The sequence below is a fragment of the Kryptolebias marmoratus genome, linkage group LG16 (genome assembly GCF_001649575.2).
Source record: "Kryptolebias marmoratus isolate JLee-2015 linkage group LG16, ASM164957v2, whole genome shotgun sequence".
NCBI classification, from domain to species: Eukaryota; Metazoa; Chordata; class Actinopteri; order Cyprinodontiformes; family Rivulidae; genus Kryptolebias; species Kryptolebias marmoratus.
The window spans coordinates 19,602,415-19,623,780 of NC_051445.1; the positions used below are offsets into that span (position 1 = coordinate 19,602,415).

Consider the following 21,366-nt stretch of genomic DNA (forward strand, 5'->3'; position numbering starts at 1 on the left):
ATCAACTTGCATCTAGACAACAGCCAAAAATAAAGCACATAGAAGTCTTGGTGTGGCTGACAATTCAAAGCAAAAATACATCACCTGGAAAACATGTGAAGGTAGTGGAATAGTGGGAATGTTTAAAAAAAAAAAAAAAAAGTCACTTTGTTTACTGATCATGTAACATCAGACAAGCAGGTTTATAATCAAACATTATTATTATGACAATTCTTTTCTTTCTTTTTTTCTTTCCAGTACTTTTCTGGTAAAACTTTCTAAAAAGCACAAAAATCAAAAAGATCAGACAGCACTTTTTAATAATGCTGAGCATCACATTAATTTCTTACCTCATAAGGACATAGCTGAATGCACATAAAACCTTTTGCAGGATCTGAATGTTTGATCAGTTACTTACTGCTGTAGGTGATGTTGAAGCCTCGTCCTGACATGGAGTGATCTGCCTGAAACTCCAGCTGCAGAACGTTGCTGTTAGAGGTCAGGTGGGAGGGAACTTCAGCCCCTGAGAAACGCCCAAGTATGGTGGCTCCTGACTGATCTCCATCTTTGATAGTAAGGAAATCGTAGGGAGGCTCCAGGTCAAAGTCATTGAAGGCCAAATGAATCCTTGAGCCCGGTTCGGCGATGATCAGCCACACACAGTTGAGGTTGTTCCCGTAGCCCTCTGGGTAATCAGGAGACAGTACCGTCCCCATGGGGGCAGTAAAGTTGGAGAAACAGGGGACTGCATGACAAAATGAGAAAAATACATCACCGGTGATTTATAAAACTTCAATATCCCAAGTAAGGGTTTTTTGGGTTTTTTTCACAGCGACTCTCTTTGGCTACAAAACTCTCTAAAGGCTGCATTCTGCCATAACGGAACTGTGTACACGATTCCTGGAGAACAATGTCACTATTGTATAAGTAGCTCAGCAATCAGGAGACAGTACTGCTCCCATGGGGGCTGAGTAGCTGGAGAAACATAAAACTGCTTGGGGAACAGCCATATTGCAGTACAGGTGCACAGGAATGCTGCACAGTGTCCCATTGGGTCCAGCTAACATGGAAAAACAGCAGTCTAGATTTTTGTTATGGATACAAGTTAGTTTATTCAAAGGTAAAAGAAGAAAGTATCTCTGTCCTGACAAAAAAGTGATGCACTGTATAATGCAGGCTGCCTTACACAGAGCATTACTCTGTGAGCCCTGTTTTCCTCTCTTTCAAACCAAGCTTGAACAACATGGCATCCATATGCTATCAATTTCCCATTTTACATTTTCTAAACTGCTGGCTATTTACAAACATTGGGCTGCATGTTCAATTAACAACACAGTAATTAATCCTCCCGTAGCTTGGTGACAATGTGAACTTTCCAAGAGTGTAAGTAATTTCTTTATTTACTGTCATGAAAAATGACTGCATGGAACTCACATATGCAGATGGGGATATTAGCTGACCACTGATTGTTGTTTTGGCAAGTTATCATCCTTTCCCCGATGAGCTCGAATCCAAACTGGCATTCAAAGCGAAGAACATCTCCATTTAAAAAACCACTGCCTTCTTGGTAGCCATACAGAGGTGTACCGGGGTCACCACAGCTCTCTTTGTCAATTTCTGTGGGTGAGGGGAAGAGCAGAGGAAGGATAGATGGGTGGGAATTTGGGAGGAAGGGGGGTGTAAAGCAGAAGATTAAATTAATAAAGTGCTTGAAGGAACTTTTTTCTATTATCTCTAAAGGTCCAGTAGAAGAGTCTGAGATTTGGGTCGGAGAATTAATTTTACAGGCAGACAGAGAGAAGAGAATTATAAAAGGCAGATGAGAAAACAGACTTGTTACATTTCTGAATGACAGACACAGACAGATATGAAGACAGAGTGTGAAAAGAATATTGCTGTTATAGTCTGTGTACCCTTATAGTTGATCTTGAAGCCTATTGATCCCACACTCTCATCAGACTGGAGATGAAGCCACATCTGATGGGACATGCTTACAATCAGGTCTGGGACAAAGCTTCCGGTCAGCCTGCAGATAAGACAAACAAGACATTCAAGCTACACATTGCAGACGTCATCTCACCGCACACTGATGTACAGCAATGCTAGGTTGATGTTGAATTCAAACATTGTAATCTAGCTGCAATTGAAAAAAACAATTGAAAAAACTAAAAAGTTAATTTGTCAATAACAATGATAACAATAATGAGATTGCATTTTGCACATACAAACACCATGTAATGTGTACACCAATAGAAGTCAAACAGTACTGTATGTGTGACTGATTTAATGAGAGAAACTGACAGAAAAGTTCATGTCTACAGTTATCACAAATTTTTAAGCACAAATCACCAATGCAATATGTTAATTCCTAATCAAAAAAGGTAAAACTCAGTAAAGTACAGAATACTTGGTACTTACACTTGAATTATTGTCTTAGAGTCCCCTACTTCCCCTCCATCTCCAATGGTTAGTGAATCGTACCCGATTTCCAAGTCGAACTCTTCAAAGTTGATTTGAATAACCTGTGGTCACATATATTGAATGAGAGTCAATTTTCCAGTCTTTAACTTCCAGAATTTCCAAGGTATCGCTCAGTTTGGTTGACATTAAGAGAGGTGAGTATCTTACCTGCAGTAGGCAGCAGTCAGAGCATAATGAGTTTGGAGAATAAGTGAGGCGATCTCACAGGGGAGCAAATTTACACCATTTACAACTTCAATTTAAAAATTCTGACTCAGAGCTATGTACATTTAATATTTCTATGTCTCATTACTTTTGCAAAACAAAGTTCTCTACTTAGAGACTATTTTTTCAACCAAGCAGTGTTCATGTTGGTACATGTAAACAGCAGAGACCTATTAGCTACCTGGAGTCATTTTGTCTCTCTGACCAACAGATCAACTGAAAAATGTGGCTGTACAGATTGCTTTTTAGCTCAAATGAGACATCCGCTCTTTTGTCATTACCCATCTTTACTGTCTTGTTGTTGTTTTAGGATTAGCACAGTGGAAATGAGTGTCATGGCTGATCGGTGGTGGATTACATTCAACAGCCATTGAGCATGCAGTTCACAAAAGGACATCGTCACTATTTTTTCAGCTGAATAAACAAAACTACTGTCCAATAAAAAAAAAGGTGAGAATAAAAAAGTATCCATTTAGAATAGCAGTTTCCTCAAACTGCTGGGAAATCAAGTTTGAGTTTGAAAAAAAAAAAAATTTTTTTAATCTGCTTTTCCATGGACCATATGTTAAGTATCTGTTCACTTGAGTCAATGAGAATTTCTGTCTGATTCTCCAAACTGAGATTCTTCTGACTGCTGTCTACTATAGGTAATATACTCGTGTTCAACACAAAACCACTTAAACATCACTAACACGAAACAAAGGAATGTTAATGTCCATGTAGACAATACGGAAATATTACTTTGAAGATTTCCTGCAAATATACAGTGATAAAAGTGAGCTCAGATGATATACAAAAATTATTAGCAGTTTTTTCTAGTTTATATACATCAAACACAACTCCCAATGATTTCCATTTGTTGGCAGTGAGCACCAATGCCAAAGTGCTCACTGCCTACCTGAAAGTCAATCTTATTTGGAATATGTATTTAAACACGCCAAACCTTCTCAATCAGATGAATGGTTTTATTAAATGAGTTTTGAGCTTTATTACAAAAACCCCCCTCAATATCTCATTTATATGAAATTCATAACAAAGCTGCTCATTTCCATAAATTCTCTTTTGATAAAGTGTTTCTGGAGATTGCTAAACTGTGAAAGTCAAGAACAAAAAGAAACTATAAAATGCCACATACATTTGCAGATGCAGACAGCAAGATGTTTGATCAAGGAATGCTGTAAAAGCTTAAGACTTCCCCGAAGCTCATAATTCAGATAGCTGCATAATATAGTCAGTATTCTGGTACCTTTATGAATAATGCAGAAAATACCCCCAAAATTCAAACCAACAAAGCCATGAAGAAATAAGAAACCAAACTAAAGTCACATCCAATCTTCGAATGTCTCTAGAATAAGGATTTGACAAAGACTGAATTGCCATGCTATAAGCATCTCCACAAACAAGGAAAACGGCAAACATCTTTCAAAGCAATATACAAAATGAAAGCGCCATCACAAATCAAATTCCTAAAGCCACATTTAAGAGTTGCAAATTATTAATTGCCTGTCTGCATTTACCCTTGAGATATCTTTGCTGGTTGTCACTGCTATATCTTTAACAAATGAACATACTAAAGCATCACAAAAGATGTCATTTTTAATGATCAAACTGGCAACAGCTGCTTCCGCCAATAATCATCATATTAATTTGAGACTACTGCAGAGACATTTGCCAATGAGCCACATTATCTTTGCCTGCAGTCTGCCTGGATAAGCGATGGCAGGAAGGATGTGCTTATGACATTAGTGTCACATCTGTTGATGACAAACACGGAGGCTGCTTGCTCGTCCTTAGCCTCCCTTTTTATGGCCAGGGGGAGGACAATGTCTGCACAACATCTATGTAAAGCAGCCTCATTACAATGCACAAAGAAAAAACATAATTACCATAATAACACTAATGGACCAAGTTTCACTGCCAAGTCAAAGGCTTGTTTGCCTAAGAAAACACACAGTGGCATAAAGCTATGGCACTTGCCAGTCACAGGGAGTTTTGAATAAGTCTTTACTGGTTGGTTAAGGTTTATTAACAGGGAACCAGTTGATTGACATCCCTGTATATCTGACTCACTGCACAGAATACCAACAAAGTCGGATTTATGTACAAGTCTGCTTGTGACCATTAGGAACATTTCCGACTTCTGCACTCTGGGGAAAAGCTGTTCTCATTCAGTAACTATTTCTTTTGTTAGCGTTGATGAATGAAGTGAGTCATTCAATTTCCAACAGTCGTGTCAAACAGGTAAGAACTGAAATAAAACCCACTGCAGCTATGTTTACTGATAAGAGACAGTGTCTGTGTTCTGGAGTCAGTATATGTGCTTATTCAGTGCAACTTGAGTACACCCTGTAAAAAAGATGCATGCATAAATACATATTTAAATGTCAAATACCTACATGATTCCACTACAACCCAAAAAGGGAACATTTTCTACTGTAAAAAGGTGAGAGGAACAGGAAAGAGCTCATTAATTTTTATTTCCTTGAATTTTAATGTCCCTGAAGGAGTCTTCCCAAAGGATCAATAAAGTTCTATCTATCCATCTATCCATCTACTAGAGTTTATTATTTAAACATATTTATGAATAATACGCGAAATTCATCGTGTTACTTCCTTAAATCTGTAAAATTGTTTGGGGATTTCTTCCACCATTTTGTGAAATAATAAAACCTAAAAACACCTTTTAAATGTTAAATTATACAATATGCTGCCAATTCTACGACCGTGGTTGTAACAAGGTCATAGAAACAACAGAGCAAACTTGATACCTAAGGTGTTAGCATAGCGTGATCTTCTAGTGTGAAGCTGCATCCTAATGCAGTCTTGAAAAAGATGCGCCATGATGGGTGTACAGAGCCTGGTGAAGGTACAGGAGAGCTTTTTGATGACATGGAAAATAACAGGAAAAACGTATTTGGCGAGTACTAAGAGCGTAGCTGTGTCATGTTTCATATCACACTGAAGTAGTTTTTATTTATTCATTTTAAGTAAAAATGTAGTTTTTCCAAATTTGAAGTGATCCAGCTACATTCTAATAGGTTGTGTAGGTCGTGGAGTGCATAGAGTGGTTTTCATCCAGTGTGAAGGAGGGACTAAATGTTTATTCTCTTATTTTCACCACTCTAGCAAGAATCATGGTCATTCGACCAATAAATCTGGTATTTTTATTTGCAAAATACCTGCCAAATTAATATTGCAGTGCAGATAGAAAACAACACTTACTGTAAATTGTTCACCACAGAGATGACAGCAAGTTTGTAGTTTTAGAGTTTTGTCTACACTCTTTTGATAAAGTCAGACTAGTGAAAATTAGGAAAGGGGGAATTTATTGGATCCTCATACATCTAGGAGCACAAATAGTATCGTTTGAAAAGTGCAGACAATTATTCAGTTACCTTGTTGGGATCACTGGCAGTGATGATCCACACACACTGAGAGTTACTCTCATACTGGATGGGGAAGTTAGGTGACGTAAAAGTCCCCGACGGTCCATGCAGATTCGACCCACATGTTTTCACTGTAACAGTAGAAGAGACAAATGAAAATATCTACTGTACACGCATAACAGTGCAAAACCTACAGGCTCTTGAAATGAATACATTCGTAGCAATCACAGCACAGTCAGGCATGTGTCTGATGCCTGAAAGACATGACAACAACTCAGAGAAAAACAGAACCAGAATCATAGAGAAATATCTTTAGTGACACGAAGAGTAGAGAGACGTCATGGCCCCGACAGAGCCCTGATCTAAATAACTAAGAGACTAAAACAGCTGTAGCAAGTCTAAATCTTGCAGTTCACATTTTTTTCCCATATCCAAGGAACAATTGAACAGAAGAGCTATGGCAGTGTTAGCACAAAGGAACATAACCATTTTATTTATATAGTTATATCTACAGTATCTATAAGCTTCTGTACTACACAGGAGAAACTAAAGTCCTTTTCTAACACACTATAAATATTGAAGGAAATGGTGCTCTAAAGGCAGAGTAATAACTTCTGCATTGTAATATGACTGAGAGGTAATGTATTGTTTGCACAAGTAGAGAGAAGGTCTATTAGCTGTATTTCCATTAATCAAATTCTAAAAGGTGCTCCAGGTATTATGAAACACAGAAAAACGAGGGAAAGCATTCTGGATTGGATGTGTGCAGCAGCAGAGGCTTTCATGCATAATTAACAGAAATGAACTTTCCTCTATCTGCATAGTGCCTATATCCAGAGGCACTGCCTTAATCAAACTGTTTTATTAGCTCCTCAGAAGCCACACTCACCCTTGCAGACGGGCCTGTGGTCGCTCCAAGCTGCGAAGACTTCAGCAACGCGCTGGCAGGTAATCGTTTTGGAACCCTGCAGCACATGGTCCTCATCACAGGTAAATTGAGCAGTTGCTCCGATGCTGAGGAGATAACAAATACCATTAGCACCAGAAAAAAAAGCAATCAATTTTTCAAAGATGCCTCCTGATGAAATATCAAATTCTTTATTTATTTCACGTCACTCACGAACAAACTGAGGACATAAGTGAAGCAGGGAACTACGTCTCAGTGCCCATTTTGGCTCAGTTGTAGAACTAAAGGTTTTTAAAGCTACACAATGACAAAAAGACACTATCGTACTCCACTATCTAAACTTTTTCTCTCTTCAGTGGCTTTGATCATAAAAATAAGTTACAACACAATTTAACTGCAGTCAAAAGATCAAACATCCAATATGTGTTAGTATAAAGGAAAGTTTTAATAATGCTTCAGGTTGACATCATTAGGCTCTGGCTGGACACAGTCCTGCTAATAGTATCACTAATTGAAGCATGTGTATCACCACTACCCTCCTTGAATTTTATGTACACCAATTTGACATCATTTGTTTCAGGTGAAAAGCATCAAACTAACCTGAAGTCAGAACCAATCCGTTTGCCGTTCTCCGGCTCCCCTGGGTCGGGGCAGTAATTAGACACCTGTTTGATCCCCCCTTCATTCACTGAGCACAAGAAAAGCCAAAAATAAGCCACCGTGATTTGTCAAAACTCTGTAGTTTCGGAAAACAACCCAGGTAAATAGAGATTGGGGTTGAGGAATGAAATATACATCATCTCTAAATGTAAGACAGTGATTTGGCAGCACTGTAGTGAAATCACACATCTTTGGGGACAGAGCGAGAGCCAAGCTTAAATAAAACACTCATACCTGAGCTAACAAAGAAAAGTCTACCTGGGGCCAACAGGGGATTAAATAACCTTGAGTTATTGATTGTGGGAGCAACAAAAATCATTCAGCCAGACTTTTCATATATAGTAATAATTTGGTTGACTCGATAAAAACTTGAAGATGCTGTTTATGTTGAGCATTGTGACGTGAGTGTAGACAGGTGGCTAAAACCGAAAAAATAAATAAAAAATCTTAGGAACCTCATTGTCCCTAAATTATGATCTGTAAATCTGGTTGAACTTAATGTGTAAGACATGTCATTTTCTATTTATTCTTTAAGGTTTCCTTTAGGTTTACACAAGTCCACGGTGGATTTCTTGCTATTGAAGTGAGAGGCTTTACCGACACGCGTATTCTTGTTGACTTCTTTCAGAAAGTTCATAAGCTCTGAACCTAATTTTTGCAACTTATAATGCAGTTATGAGTTCAATTATAGGCAATAAATCCTCAAAGCATCAGAAGCATCCCCCTCATAGTGTTTTAATGATATACAGCATTGTCTCATGGAGAAGATTACAGCCCTCTGCATTATTCATGTTTCCATGGAGTGCTGAATCTATGAGGCATAAGGTAATAAAGATTACAACCTGTTATCATCCGAGTCTTTAGCACTCTGCTGAGTTAAAGGGAATTGTGCTCCAGATTTATGGTAATGACACAGCTCCCCAAGCTATTAGAATGCATTCTGTTTTGTTTGAGGTGTACACAAATCACCTGACAAGTGAGTGGTCACTCAACCTTGACTACTGCCATGCGTGTGTTTCACACACATAAGTCAATCCATTAGCTGAATAGTGCAGACTGAGACAAGGGGGGGGGGGTGAATTTAGTCCAACTTACGCTTGTCAAATGTATCGTACTGCTGCAACAAACATAAATAGGCCTGATTTAGCAGAGTTCATTTCTGTCAAGGTGGGAAGTCCGGGACAGCAGGGAAAATGGGACCTCAGAAAGAAAAAGAGACTGCACTTCTGCAAAATCTAGTACTGTAGCTTAATTTCTTTACCAAACGATGCAGCAAAGAAATGGACAGAAAGAAAGCCAGAACACAAGCCTTGAATGAACAAAAAGAAACAGAAACAATAAAAACAGTTGCATAAGAAAAAAAAAAAGACTTACTCAAAGACAGTTTGTTAGTGTTGTCCTTTCCTGGTAATAATTTTACGCCTCTGGATTTAAGCTCTCCAGAGCTTTTCACTGGTTGAAAGCAATGGAAAGAGTTCATTAGATAAAAGAAGGTACAGTATTAGATGTGAGAAGATACAGTACAAATGTTTCTTTCTCTTTATATAGCGTGGCTATGTATGAAAAATACCAAACGTAAATCCCTTTTTAGAAGTTGTAGCAATTCTACATATAAAACCTTAGTTATTAGTTTTATTGTCTGCTTAACAATTTAAACAGCGGATGGCAATTTACTGGTCAAAGCAGATTAGAAAGTTAAGGGAAATCCCATGCAGAATCAAAGAGCGTTGCAAAGACTGCAACACTACACGTCTTAATAGGGTCTAATCAAACACAGCAGGGGCAAGATTAGAAACAAAAGCTAAGGGATTCAAGTAGATGTCATCATCAACAGAACAGCCAAAAGCAATAAACGCTGCATCGAGCAAAAACAAAGGGATCAGAGTTTGAAAGTACTGGGACAATGCCTCACCTCTGCACTGCACTGTTGGTCAAATGATTAGGTTAAGCTCTTTTACACACAATTAGGACGGGAAATAATTGATTGACGACGTGAGGATTTTTATTTGTTTAAAAGCTTAATAAAACCAAAGTGCATGTCTTTGCTTGAAAATCTGCTATTGAACATGTGCAAACACGAGGAAAATGGCTTCACCACTGCCCAGCAACAAACAGCAAGAGATGAGAGGCGGTGGGTTTTTTTATGTTATTAGCTCACAGTGAGTTTACAGTGCACATCCAAGCTACTGAGAGATTTTTAAAGCTGTTTATGGTAAAGTTTAAGGTTTTATATCTGGCTTTGAAACTGCCTATACTCACATGGCTGACTAAAAGTCATACCAGTGAACAAGATCAGGGTAATAAATCATTAAGTTTACTGAGAATAAGCCTTTTTGTCTTAAGGGTAAATTAAATCCACTATTTACCTAACAAATATGTGATTAACAAGGTCTTGGTTTAAAGCTGAAAAATCCTTCATGCCTTTTACAGAAAGTGTTAGTCAAACTGTTAAATATTCAGTTAATGAAGATCAAAAACATGTTCTCTAATTAGCCTTCAGAGTGTTTCTCATATGATGATCCTTTCTGTTCAGGTCAGGGGTCTTTTATGAAGTCGTGCAAATGAAGTACCTTACCTTGATACTGAGCCCTGAAGCCTTTGTGGCGGTGGTTGCTCTCTGTTACAAAATGCAGCCGCAGCCAGTTTTTGTTGCTGATGATTGGTGCTGGAATATTCATTCCTGTCAGCCTGAGTGTGAAAAGTTAAACATAACAAAATAAATGTCATTGTTTTTTTGTTTTGTTTTTTTTCCTTCCCCCCCCCTCCTATCTACGTGGTTGTTTATTTACCTGCTTCATTAATCCCACCAAAGATGAAGGCAAAAATATTTTTGCCCATATATGCGTGTGTGTGTGTGCGCGTGTGTTCATTTGTTTGTTACATTGGCATATTATTTTGTGAACAACTGGACAGATTTTCATGAAACTCTCAAAGTAATCACTGGATGTACACAATTGAAAATGGCCACCACAGCTTAGCAACCTGAGCAAACACAAAAATGGGTATAACTCAGCCAACTTTACAGATATTAAGCTAAGTTTGGTGTGGTACCAGCTCAGACTCATCACAGACACATACTCTGTGAGATCTGTTTTTTAAATTCTGCCATTAACTATTGGTGTCAACATTGGTTGTTTGTTAACAAAATGTGTTATAAACCACTGGACAAAATGTAGTAAAACTCAGAAAGTATCAATTGTTTGTACATCTACAACTCTAACAGAACTCCCAAAAAGGCTGATTTTCTCACTTGTTTTACCAAAATCCCATTGTATGCATGAACATGTTTTGCAGCTTTTTGCAAATTCAGTCTCAGCCATACAACAAACTGCAACCAAAAGTCATAGCATGTTTTGAAGCATTTTGGGAGTGTTTCTTAAGCTGTGGGTAAAGTAACTCATCAAATATTGTGACAGAAACAGAAAAATACTGGGGGGGAAAAGTAATAAAGGTACTTTAGTGCTTATCCGTCAGCTCCCTTAAACATCATTTGTGTTCTTTAAAATGGATGATTTAAGTATAAGTTTGCAAACATTGCTTCAGGTCCAGATCCACACAGAAATAATGTCAGTATTGCGGTCATTCACTGTCTTATAAAATCATGTCTGGAAAGAAATTTGTACTTGTAACGTTTGTGCTTGCGTGTTTAAAAAAAAAGGGAATTTAAAAAGCAGAAGACGGCACAGAGGAAAATTACTTTTGTTTATCTTGTATGTCTGTGCACACATGTGATAACAGTCTGTCAAAACAACTCTGTGTGACTTAGAGTCTCTGTGTGCTCTGACTATCTGTATTCCTGTCCATTTATAGATCAGAAGTCTTATACAGTCGGTGTGGAGCTGCAGCAACAGAAATGCTTTACAATCGCAGAGGTTTAAAGCTGCCGGGGGGCCTTCTCATTTGTTGGGCTGAATTTTTATTTATTTTTTTCTGATCCTTTCCAATCCTGACACTATGTCCTGTCAAACCAGAATCAATAGAACAATGTCATTGTAGATTTTAAACAGAGAATTGGGACAAGTTGCAAAATAGCACAGAGTGACTGAGTCCCGTGTTTTCAAAATGGTTTTGTGGACAAAAAGCAATAAATACATAAAAAGAAAAACCCATTGCATCTTGTCAGTGAGTGTATGCATCTGTTAACTCTTATTGTCTGCTTAAGCATTTTAAAAGTTTAGTTTTCCATGTAATGTCTTTGGCATTTACCTCAGAGCCACCTTGGGGACAAAGATGTAAAAGCAAAATAAAAACTGAAACTGGCAGTTTAAAAAAAGAGACTGCAATGGAGAAAAAACAAAGAAAGGTGACTTTTTCAGTTTATGCTATGGCAAAACCAAGAAAATCATTTTTAAGTCTATATGACATTTGATGTCTTTGTATTTCAGTTACGAAAATGCTCCCTGACATTTGAGTTTTGAACTATATTACCTCAGAGTAGAACATAATGTCAAATATAGGGTAATTCATGCTTTATTCTTAATTGATGAGCAAACTGAATGCAGTTTTTGAATACTAACTTTTGGGAGGTCTAGATTATTCATCACAAAAGGGAGACAATGGCAGCTCATAAAAGGGGAGTTAAAAGGTAATCAATTCCCACATAAATTTGACCTTTCTTCTCATTGCATAATTGATAAAATGCTAATAACAAAATACAAGCAGAATGAAAAAGAGTTGAAGTCAGGTAGCTTAAGTACGAAGACACTGCCTGCGAGTTTCTTGGAATAGAGACAAAATTTCACAAAAGAACTTCTTCTAAAAGTCTCAATGAAAAGGAATCAATATGAGTAAGTTGTTCAAGGCCAGTGGAGGTGAATTTATTTTGTCACAAAGGCAAATGCAGCAGAGGTTGGTAAACATGATCTTCCATCAATAGCAAATAAAACCTTAATGATGCCTTACAGAGGAGCTACTGCAACAAGCAGTTTAACAATGACTGAAAAAAAAAATCTGCCCGTGAAAAAGGCAACGTAAAAGTGACAAAAATACGCCAGGCATTGTGACATATCGGCTGTAAGACGTCTGTTGAACACTGCAGGGGGAAAAAAAAGCATTTTCAAATCACTCCATCCAGCTGGTGCTCCCAGTAGGAAAACATACCCAGATGAAAACAAATATGCTCACAGGCAGAAGGCCACCAGAGAATAGACAAACCTCATCTCACGCCAGTCAACATTTGTGTCTACATTTTATTAATCAAACATAACATGCATTGTGTCAAAAACCTGGCAGGTAACTGGTAATATGAAAAAATGCCTTTGTCATATAATTTCTGTCATCCAACTCAAGTCATCCTTCTATGGCCAATGTGTGATCTATTTTTGTAAGAATACCAAAATGGGAGCAAAACATATTTTAAGGATTGTTTGCCAAATATTAATGCACATCATTGATACCCATCAGTCTCTTTATCCTTGAAACAACAGCACTATCTGTGGCTGTACAATTCCATTAAAATAGACTTGAGAGTAGTCTATTGTTTACTTAATTGGCTTATTTAGTCATTGTTGAAGTAATAGGTTTTCTTTTAGTACTGTAGCAGGTCAGATGAGTTCTAGTTCTGTTGAGCCATGTATCCCTATAACTCTCAGTAGTGATAACTTTATGATATTCTTTATTTAAAAAAAGAAATTAAAAAAGGAAATTACACCACCTTTCCTACCATTCCCACTGGTTCATTTTAAAATAGAGCAGCTTTAGAAGAGTTACTAAAATCTGATTTGTGTTTGGACTTTTTTTGTCCCGTTGAGCTCTGAATATCTAAAATATTAGCTTCATCCAAACCAACAGCATGTCTGCTAGATCCCATCCCAACCATACCTATCAAAAAGAGTTTTCGCTTAATTAACTTCTCTATTTTAGATCTGATCAATCTGTCTTTAGCGAATGAATATGTACCACAGGACTTTAAGGTCGCTCTAATTAAACATTTACTTCAAGAACTTGATCTTTATTCAGGAGCTCTGGCCAATTAAAGACCTATATCCAATCTCCCATTCATGACAAAAATTCTTGAGAAAACAGTAGGACAGAAATAATCTATTTGAGGAGTTTCAGTCGGGGATTAGAGCTCATAGCACAGAAACGGCACTGGTGAAACTTACTAATGATATCTTCTTCTGGCCTCAGACACTGGACTTGTGTCCATACTTGTCCAGCTCAGTGCTGCATTCGACGTAATTGATCACATTATTCTTTAACAGAGGCTTGAAAATTATATTGGGATTACAGGAACGGTTCTTAAATGGTTTAAATCATATTTATCTGACAGATTCCAGTTTGTTCATCCTAATAATGAATCTTTTTCATAAAGTCATGAAGTCCTCAGGGTTCAGGGTCCAATACTAAATTTTTATTGTTATGCTGATAATATTCAGCTATATTTATTCATGAAGCTCGATGAATTCAATCAGTTACTTAGATTGTAACCATGTCTTAGAGACACAAAAACCTGGACGACAGAAGTTGTGGGTTTTGAGCCTGAGCATATTAGGAACAAACTTTGGAGCCTTTAAAAGTTTCAAAGTTTAGACTGGATGGCATTAACTTGGCTTGAAGTACTAGTGTAAAGAACCTTTATGTGAGTTTTGTCTTTTAACTCACTTTAAAAAATGTTACCAGGACTGCTTTCTTCTACCTGCACAAAAGTTTTGAAATTGAAGTTGTTTAAAGATGGCAGCAAATTAGCCATTAGCTCATCAGTTCTGTCAGACCTTAATTCCAATTCTTCAAATTTAGGATTTTTAAAAAGCCATCTACAACAGGTAAGATATGAATTGTTCCTCACTTTTGTGCAGAACTCCATTTAAAAATATCTGAACTATCCCTGCATTCAACTAAATATAACAAAGTTCCAAATACCGGATTCTTAAAATCATGATTTAAGCACTTGCTTTTAGGATGCTTCTTTTGATGGATTTTAGAGATTTTGATGACTGGTGTTGGAAAGGTTTTACTCACTGCACAAGATGTTCACAAAAAAAAGTGTATGAACTGATGTAGTGATAAAATTACTTAAAATACCACTGTAGCAAGTCTCAGTGTGCATGAAGTGTGGTCAAATGTGATATGGAGGTCTCCAGAGATAAACTGACATCTCAGGTGTCTATCTATTTGAACTGAGAGGCAGGTTTTATCTACGTCTAACACACATAATGAGTGTGATTTGTCCATAAAAGAGAAGACACTAGATTTAGTCTTGTCCCATATGTTTAGTGTGAAATCTGACTGAAAGAAATAGTTGTGGAAATCTGTAATCTAATAAGGAAAGAGCTGTTGTTCTCCATGACTTCAGCTGCTGCTCCTTCATCACCTTGTACACAGGGGGTGTAGTTACACAGCCCGGTGAGTGTTGCTCTGCCAGCACATTGACTTCCGAGAACAATGAGCACATTTGCTGTGTATCCAGTAGCTGCTCACACTCCTTGTTCTGTGAAATACCTGAGTCAACTGTCTATTCACATCACCTCTTAGAGCCTATATACTTCCCAGGCTGTTCACTATGAGGCGTTACATTTTGAGACTATTTGATGGATTTTACTTCATCTGGAAAAATCAATATAAAAAAAAAAAAATTCCAGCGTGAAGAAATTGAATCTCATACACATAATAATTTCACCAAAGTTGGTAAATTAGCTGCAGGACGCCTCTTGTTCTACATAACCTTTAAATCTATTGCAACCTCGCTCTGGCGATCTGTTTAGCCAGTCTGTTAGAAGATGGCTGTTCATATTTATTGAACCAAGCTGGATATTGCCTGGTGAAGGCAATCAATTCTAAACTTGGCCGTCTGAATATGTTTATAGCATCCTAAAAAGTGGCTCGCTAGACTGAATCCAGACTGGAGAAGAGGAGGAAAAGGAGGCAAATAGACACAGAGAGAAAAGAATAACAGAATATTTACATTTTCGGGGTAAATTTCAAAGTATACTGCGTAAGCAAAGAAAAGAAAAAAAACAAAACATTTCCAATATTTGCAAACCTTTCCAGGTTTTCTACTCTATGTTTGAAATAATGACTGACATGTGATTTACTGCTTGTTGTTTTTGCCCTTTGTGAACAGGGCTGAACAATCATATTAAAGGTCAGCAGAATAACAAAGAACTGTTTTTCTCAGTCTATTCAGACTATGCTGTTGATGTTTTGGAAAAAAAAAAATGAGAAAAAAGGTTTCTTTTTTTGATCTATTTTCAAAGTGATTGATGCACAGCCTCCCTACAACCTTCACCGGCTTGACAACAATGAAATCAATACACTTATTTGCCGAGGTCTGAAAAATATCTTCAATAGATAAAATGACAGAAGCTGCGAAGACCATAGATAAGCCAGCAAAACAAATTTCTCACCCGATGGTCCAGGATTTTAGCATTGTATTCACGTCCACATCCGCTTTCAAGAATCTGACTGACAAAATCGATTAGTTCCTAATGCTACCACATTTTTAATGCAATCTTCATTTATTCTTTTTATTAATCATGTTTCTCTGAATATTACTGACTAGCAAGATATTATTTGCAATTCCTATTCCCCAGCACTAATGTTTAATATTCTGAACACAATCTTTTTTAATTTGCAACTAATTTCCAACGTTCATATTGTCATGCATACTGTATTTGATATTAATTGTGAGAAATATTTATTACTAAGTAACAAGGGGTAAACCGTTTTCCCATTTATTGGTCAAAAAGGGGTAAATGGCGAGAATAAATTTGACGGAGTCCAAGTTTCCAGGCTGTCTATCATTGTTAAGCAGCTGTAAACCTCAAGGGTAAACAGACAGTTGGCTTGTCTCTGCCTGCCGCTGCTGCTATGCATTAGGATGTTTGAATGTTTAGCTGTCCGACGGCCTTGTACGCAGTCAGAGACGCTCATAAATAGACGGGGAAGTGAGAGCGATGAATTTTTGTGGGCATGAGAGATTCGATCTTTTCTGAAGCGTGCCCATTTGCTCCTCTGCTTACCTGGAAAAGTTAAAGTCATCTTTTTAAAGTGCTGTCCGCGCTGCACTCTGGATCATCGGATCCCCCCCCCCGGAGAACTGTGGAGCTTAAAAGGAAAACGATGTCCAACGGGCTCTGACATTTGGAAGGTGTAAATCAACATCAATCTACAGTTTCACATGATGCCCGATGCCTGCTCAGACATCAGAAAGAACTGCCAGAAGTTAAAGTGCTGCTTGTTAAATTTCTTTATCCGATAAATAAACATATGTGACATCAGTAAAACACACCCAGGAATCGAAGGAGGTGAAGAGTCGTCTCTTATAATAACAGACTTATACACTATGAGTTACAATGTTGAGTATTTTTGTTTCAGATGAGTTAAGTTTGTTTTATTGATAACTACAGTGTAGGTTTAGTCAATGGAAATTCATGAAATGTTAAAAAAAAAAGAAATTAACATTGGACATAATTTAAAAATAGGCTGATTATTTACAATACAAATGGAAAGCAGGATGTTATTAATGTCTAAAAATGCCCCCAGTATTTTCCTTGAAAGACACTACATTTGCATTTCTATTGCATAATGTATACTGAATGCTTTTCATGTGTAATTCATAAAAATTGTTATATGTTTACTAAAAGAAATGTTAAAATAGTAAAAAAAATATTAATTCTATACCCAGTTTATGTGGACTGGAAGAAACCAAGGATGAGGAATAAAACGTGATTTTCAAATTTCAATTAGAACTTAAGCGCACACAAATATAAATAGTTAACATGACTGTCACTTTGGTACGCTGTTTTAGACTGGCACCTGCAAGCTGCTAGCACCACCACAAGGTGGCGATAATAATCATGTCGTTTCCCAACCATCACAAAACTTTTCCAAGCAGGGGCCAAAAAAGAAAAAATAAATAAATAAACTCAGTTATCTGCCTCTGCCATCGTAGTTAAATTTGGGAAGGGTTAGAAAATACAGCCACATTTGAGCAACACTGTTACTGCCTAAAAACATGTCCTGTCCTCCACACTGATCTAATAAACTGGTGAAACATGAAGGAACACAAATATGCCTGGCTAGCAAAATCAGCAGAAGCAAACGTGAATCATCGCTGTATAATTATCACAGGAAGGGATGAAATAAACACACAAAAAAGGCCTGAATGACTAGAACTTAGTTTTTTTCCTATGTGGATGTTGTGTGTAGGTAGGGGGAAGTATTGAAAGAACTTGAGTTTTAAAAGTAACACTTCTTAAAGGGATGCCTTCTATGCCAATTTTTTAAACCAAGCTGTTGTACAAGGTGCTGGGATGACTCTCAGATACTACTAGACCAAATTTTTAAACAATATTAGAAAAAAAAAGTTTGCAGTATTTCCTGTTCGCCATCTTGAACTGGCTCCAAACGTTCATTAGTTGTAGATGTACATCCAATCCAGTGGTTCATAACATATTTTGCTAACAGACAACAACAAACCCAAACACTCGTGCACACACACACAGTTAATTAGATGATTGTCCTCCTTTCATAGTGGCAGGCTATAACAGAGAAATAATTCCCATCAACTATGAACAGTATTTTTTCCCGAAATCCCAACTAAGGATTTGCTGAAGTCCAGACTTCTGTGCCCGGAGGTTGATGTATTCATCGGTGCTTTTGATTTGGAAAGCAACTGCCCAGTAATCCATGTCCTCAAGTGTGAGGCTTATTACAGAAAAGCAGTCCAGTTGCTTTGTTCAAAAACACTCGGGAAACGCCTAATAACTTTTAGTTGATTGCTTTTGGGTTTGTTTTTTTTTTTTTGTTGTTTTTTTTAAACAACAAAAGATCACTCAAATGTCAGGTCTGGCCAATATTCAAAATTTCAACCCACATAAACAATTACGTTAGAAAATGACAATGTCTTACCACCACATCAAAAAGTAATAAATAAAAAACAATGCTCAATGAATTTCAAAGATTCTGGTCTGAGGCTTTACAACCTAGAGACCTTTCTGCATCCAAATGCTAGATTTTAGAACTGCTACACCTATGAGAAGAGCTACCTGATGGACTGTCAAAACACATCAGTGTTGTCCCACATGGACTCTCTGTCACACTCCTCTTAGCTACGTCAACATGCAATACTTAGCAGTCATCGCCACACTCACAGCACCTCTCCTTTTGACTCCGACTTCCTGTCTCTCTCTCTTTCTCCATCTGACTCAGAATGACAACAGTCAGGATCAGCAGAGATGCTGCCTTTCTGACTGATTAGAGCTCCTTTTGGTGAAATATAATTATTGGCCATCAGTATAACATACACCCAATAGATGATCCCACTCACACGGGATGCAAAGGAAAAAGGATAAGCTTAACATGACGGTGAGTAGTTAAACCTATTTTAACGTAGGTGCATGAAACCGCTGCTTTCCAAATAAGTCTGAATCACAAATCTTTGACAAAGGTGATTTGAATTATTCAACAATGAATCTCTCTAATTTGAGCAGAACCCAAATGCAAAATTTTGTACAAAACCATCCGTGAAAATTCATTGAAGATGCATGTGCATGCTTTTTTTTTTTGCTTGCTCGCTTGCTTTGGAGCAGGCTAGGCTGCAGTCGAGAGATCAACACACGTGAAAGCAATACATCCCAACTAATCAATTCTTTCTGAAGATGAAAAAAATAAAGACTTTGATGCGTGGTCAATGAGAGTCTCTCCTGTCTACTCTTCAAAGGTTAGACTGTCCAAAGCTGTATTCATCTTAGGAGAGGATAATGCTGATATGAAACAGACTGGGTTTGGTTTTACTCTTTGGACTTGAAGAATTTTTTTAAAAGTTGTTTTTTTTTCCCCTGTTAAGATGATTGAACTAAAAATGTATCAACACTATTTTCACAAATGAACACACAGAACATCATATTCAACATCTTATGTTCATTTGCTAATACATCAAGTTTAAAAAAAAATAAAATGATAAGAAATCACAATATAATAAACCTACTGCACAACTGAAACTGTTTTATATGGCACTTCAAAGAATGGTTGGCACAGTAAATAAACATTTGGTAAAAAGAACATTTTAAAAATTCCAGATTTGTTTCTTAAACATGTTACAGGTCCTACATGCCTCAATAACCCACCTGCAATACACTGATTTGACAAAATAAGTTCACACAAATCTAAACTTTGAGACAGTGTTACTATGCTTACTAATTTAGAACACTAAGATTCCTTTCTGGCTTTGCTTGCTGCCGCTGTGTAGCCTTCAGTCTGTATTAGTCTAGTGTCATATTGCCTTTCTTGTAGAGTAGATAAGAGCAGTTTGAGCAGATCTAAATCTATGTGTGTGATCTATCATCTGAAACCTGGGTTGATAGACTCAGCTGATAACTAGCGACGTGACACGACTCAGCGATATCTCCACTGCCAGAGTTAATTAAGTCAGATAAAAAAGTATAAAAAAAGGACCACAAATCTTGATGGACTTTTACCAAAAAGTAGAATTTTGGGTAACTAATTATAAAATTTGGCTAAATAGAGCAAGCGCTTTTTTAAAAAGAAAAAAAATTTATGTTGATTGAATCATCATAGATGAAAATTGAACTTTGTTAAGGGAATGTTGAGTGGGCATAATTTACGTACAATTTAAATCACCTTTATTAGTGTCCTTTCAAACCTAACCTACTATGAATCAGTTTTAGTGACTGCGAGCTGTACACTTTCAGTGCTTTGACCTCCTTCATGGATGGGCTTCCATGGTCCTGTGTTTCTGAAATTTTTTTCAAAGGAAAAACGCTGTCAAGTGAGATTTAAACTGCGAGCCAGGCGAGGATCTAAACAGCCCACTTGCACATTAAATGTGACATCAGGTTGTGCAAATAGATAAATCACTGTTTAGTTAACTTTATCATTACAAATAATTAAAATGGGATTTAGAAATACCATGTGGATTTCAGAACTTAATGTTACACTTTATTCATATATGCCAGTTCTGTTTTTGAAACACATACATAGCAGATAAATTAACAAGTTCCAATAGTACTTGATTGTGCAAATATTTTCTAAAAATTTAAATACACATCTCAAGAGACCTCATGTCACACAAATCACAGCCCCCTTCATGTTAGCACCATGTCAACACCAAGCGTACACACCTCATGCATTGAACAACATGTAATATAACACCTCAGTGCTGAATTGCTGCAAAACAAAAGCTTTCCAAGCTCCTTACAGGTTGACTCACCAGATGGTTGGTGGTTCAGACCCTTCAATTTCCAGATAATCTGACTTCTCCTCCATCTGAAATTCCGTGAACACCAGAGAGATGGTGTCGCCTGGATCTGCCAGTATGGTCCACTTACACTCCCCGCTGCTGCCCAGGCCTCCGGCGCCGCCACCTCCGCCGGTGCCAGGGGAGTCTCCGCCTGGGAAATCGAAGCTGGAGATGAGCCCGCTGGAGCCCCTCAGGGTGCCTCCGCACGTGTCCTCCGCTGTCAGTCACAAGGGGAGAAAATCAGGGTTTAGAGATGGGGGGAACAGACACATGTACTCTTTTACTTGAAAGGGGGTGACCTGCAGGCATTAAACATCTGCCTGTTCAGATAAATGCAGAGCAAAACAAACCCAACCTGGAAGGTGTACATTGAGAAAAAAAAAGCCATTTAAACAGAAATCTTTTTTTTGTTTGTTTCTCAGACATTAACAGGTTGTCAACATGCAGAATCAAGTTAGGAAACAAATGTACAAACATCTCCAATGAGACGACAAAGTCCAAAAGAGTTTACTTTACATTAGCATGAATCATTGAGCAAACTGACAAGT

General features: G+C 37.4%; 1 protein-coding gene across 3 annotated transcripts in view; it reads right to left on the reverse strand.

Moving 5' to 3' along the window:
* LOC108232275 (CUB and sushi domain-containing protein 3) overlaps positions 1-21,366 on the reverse strand; it is a 291,392-nt gene that overhangs the window by 199,669 nt on the left and 70,357 nt on the right. For all 3 annotated transcript variants that reach the window (XM_017409915.3, XM_017409916.3, XM_017409917.3), the window contains exons 5-14: positions 20,789-21,035; positions 10,193-10,305; positions 8,992-9,069; positions 7,558-7,645; positions 6,940-7,064; positions 6,060-6,181; positions 2,398-2,501; positions 1,893-2,005; positions 1,414-1,596; positions 398-724 (exon numbers count right to left, since the gene is read on the reverse strand). In XM_017409915.3, the coding sequence (XP_017265404.1) occupies positions 398-724; positions 1,414-1,596; positions 1,893-2,005; positions 2,398-2,501; positions 6,060-6,181; positions 6,940-7,064; positions 7,558-7,645; positions 8,992-9,069; positions 10,193-10,305; positions 20,789-21,035 (1,500 nt within the window). The remainder of the gene's footprint in view (positions 1-397; positions 725-1,413; positions 1,597-1,892; positions 2,006-2,397; positions 2,502-6,059; positions 6,182-6,939; positions 7,065-7,557; positions 7,646-8,991; positions 9,070-10,192; positions 10,306-20,788; positions 21,036-21,366) is intronic.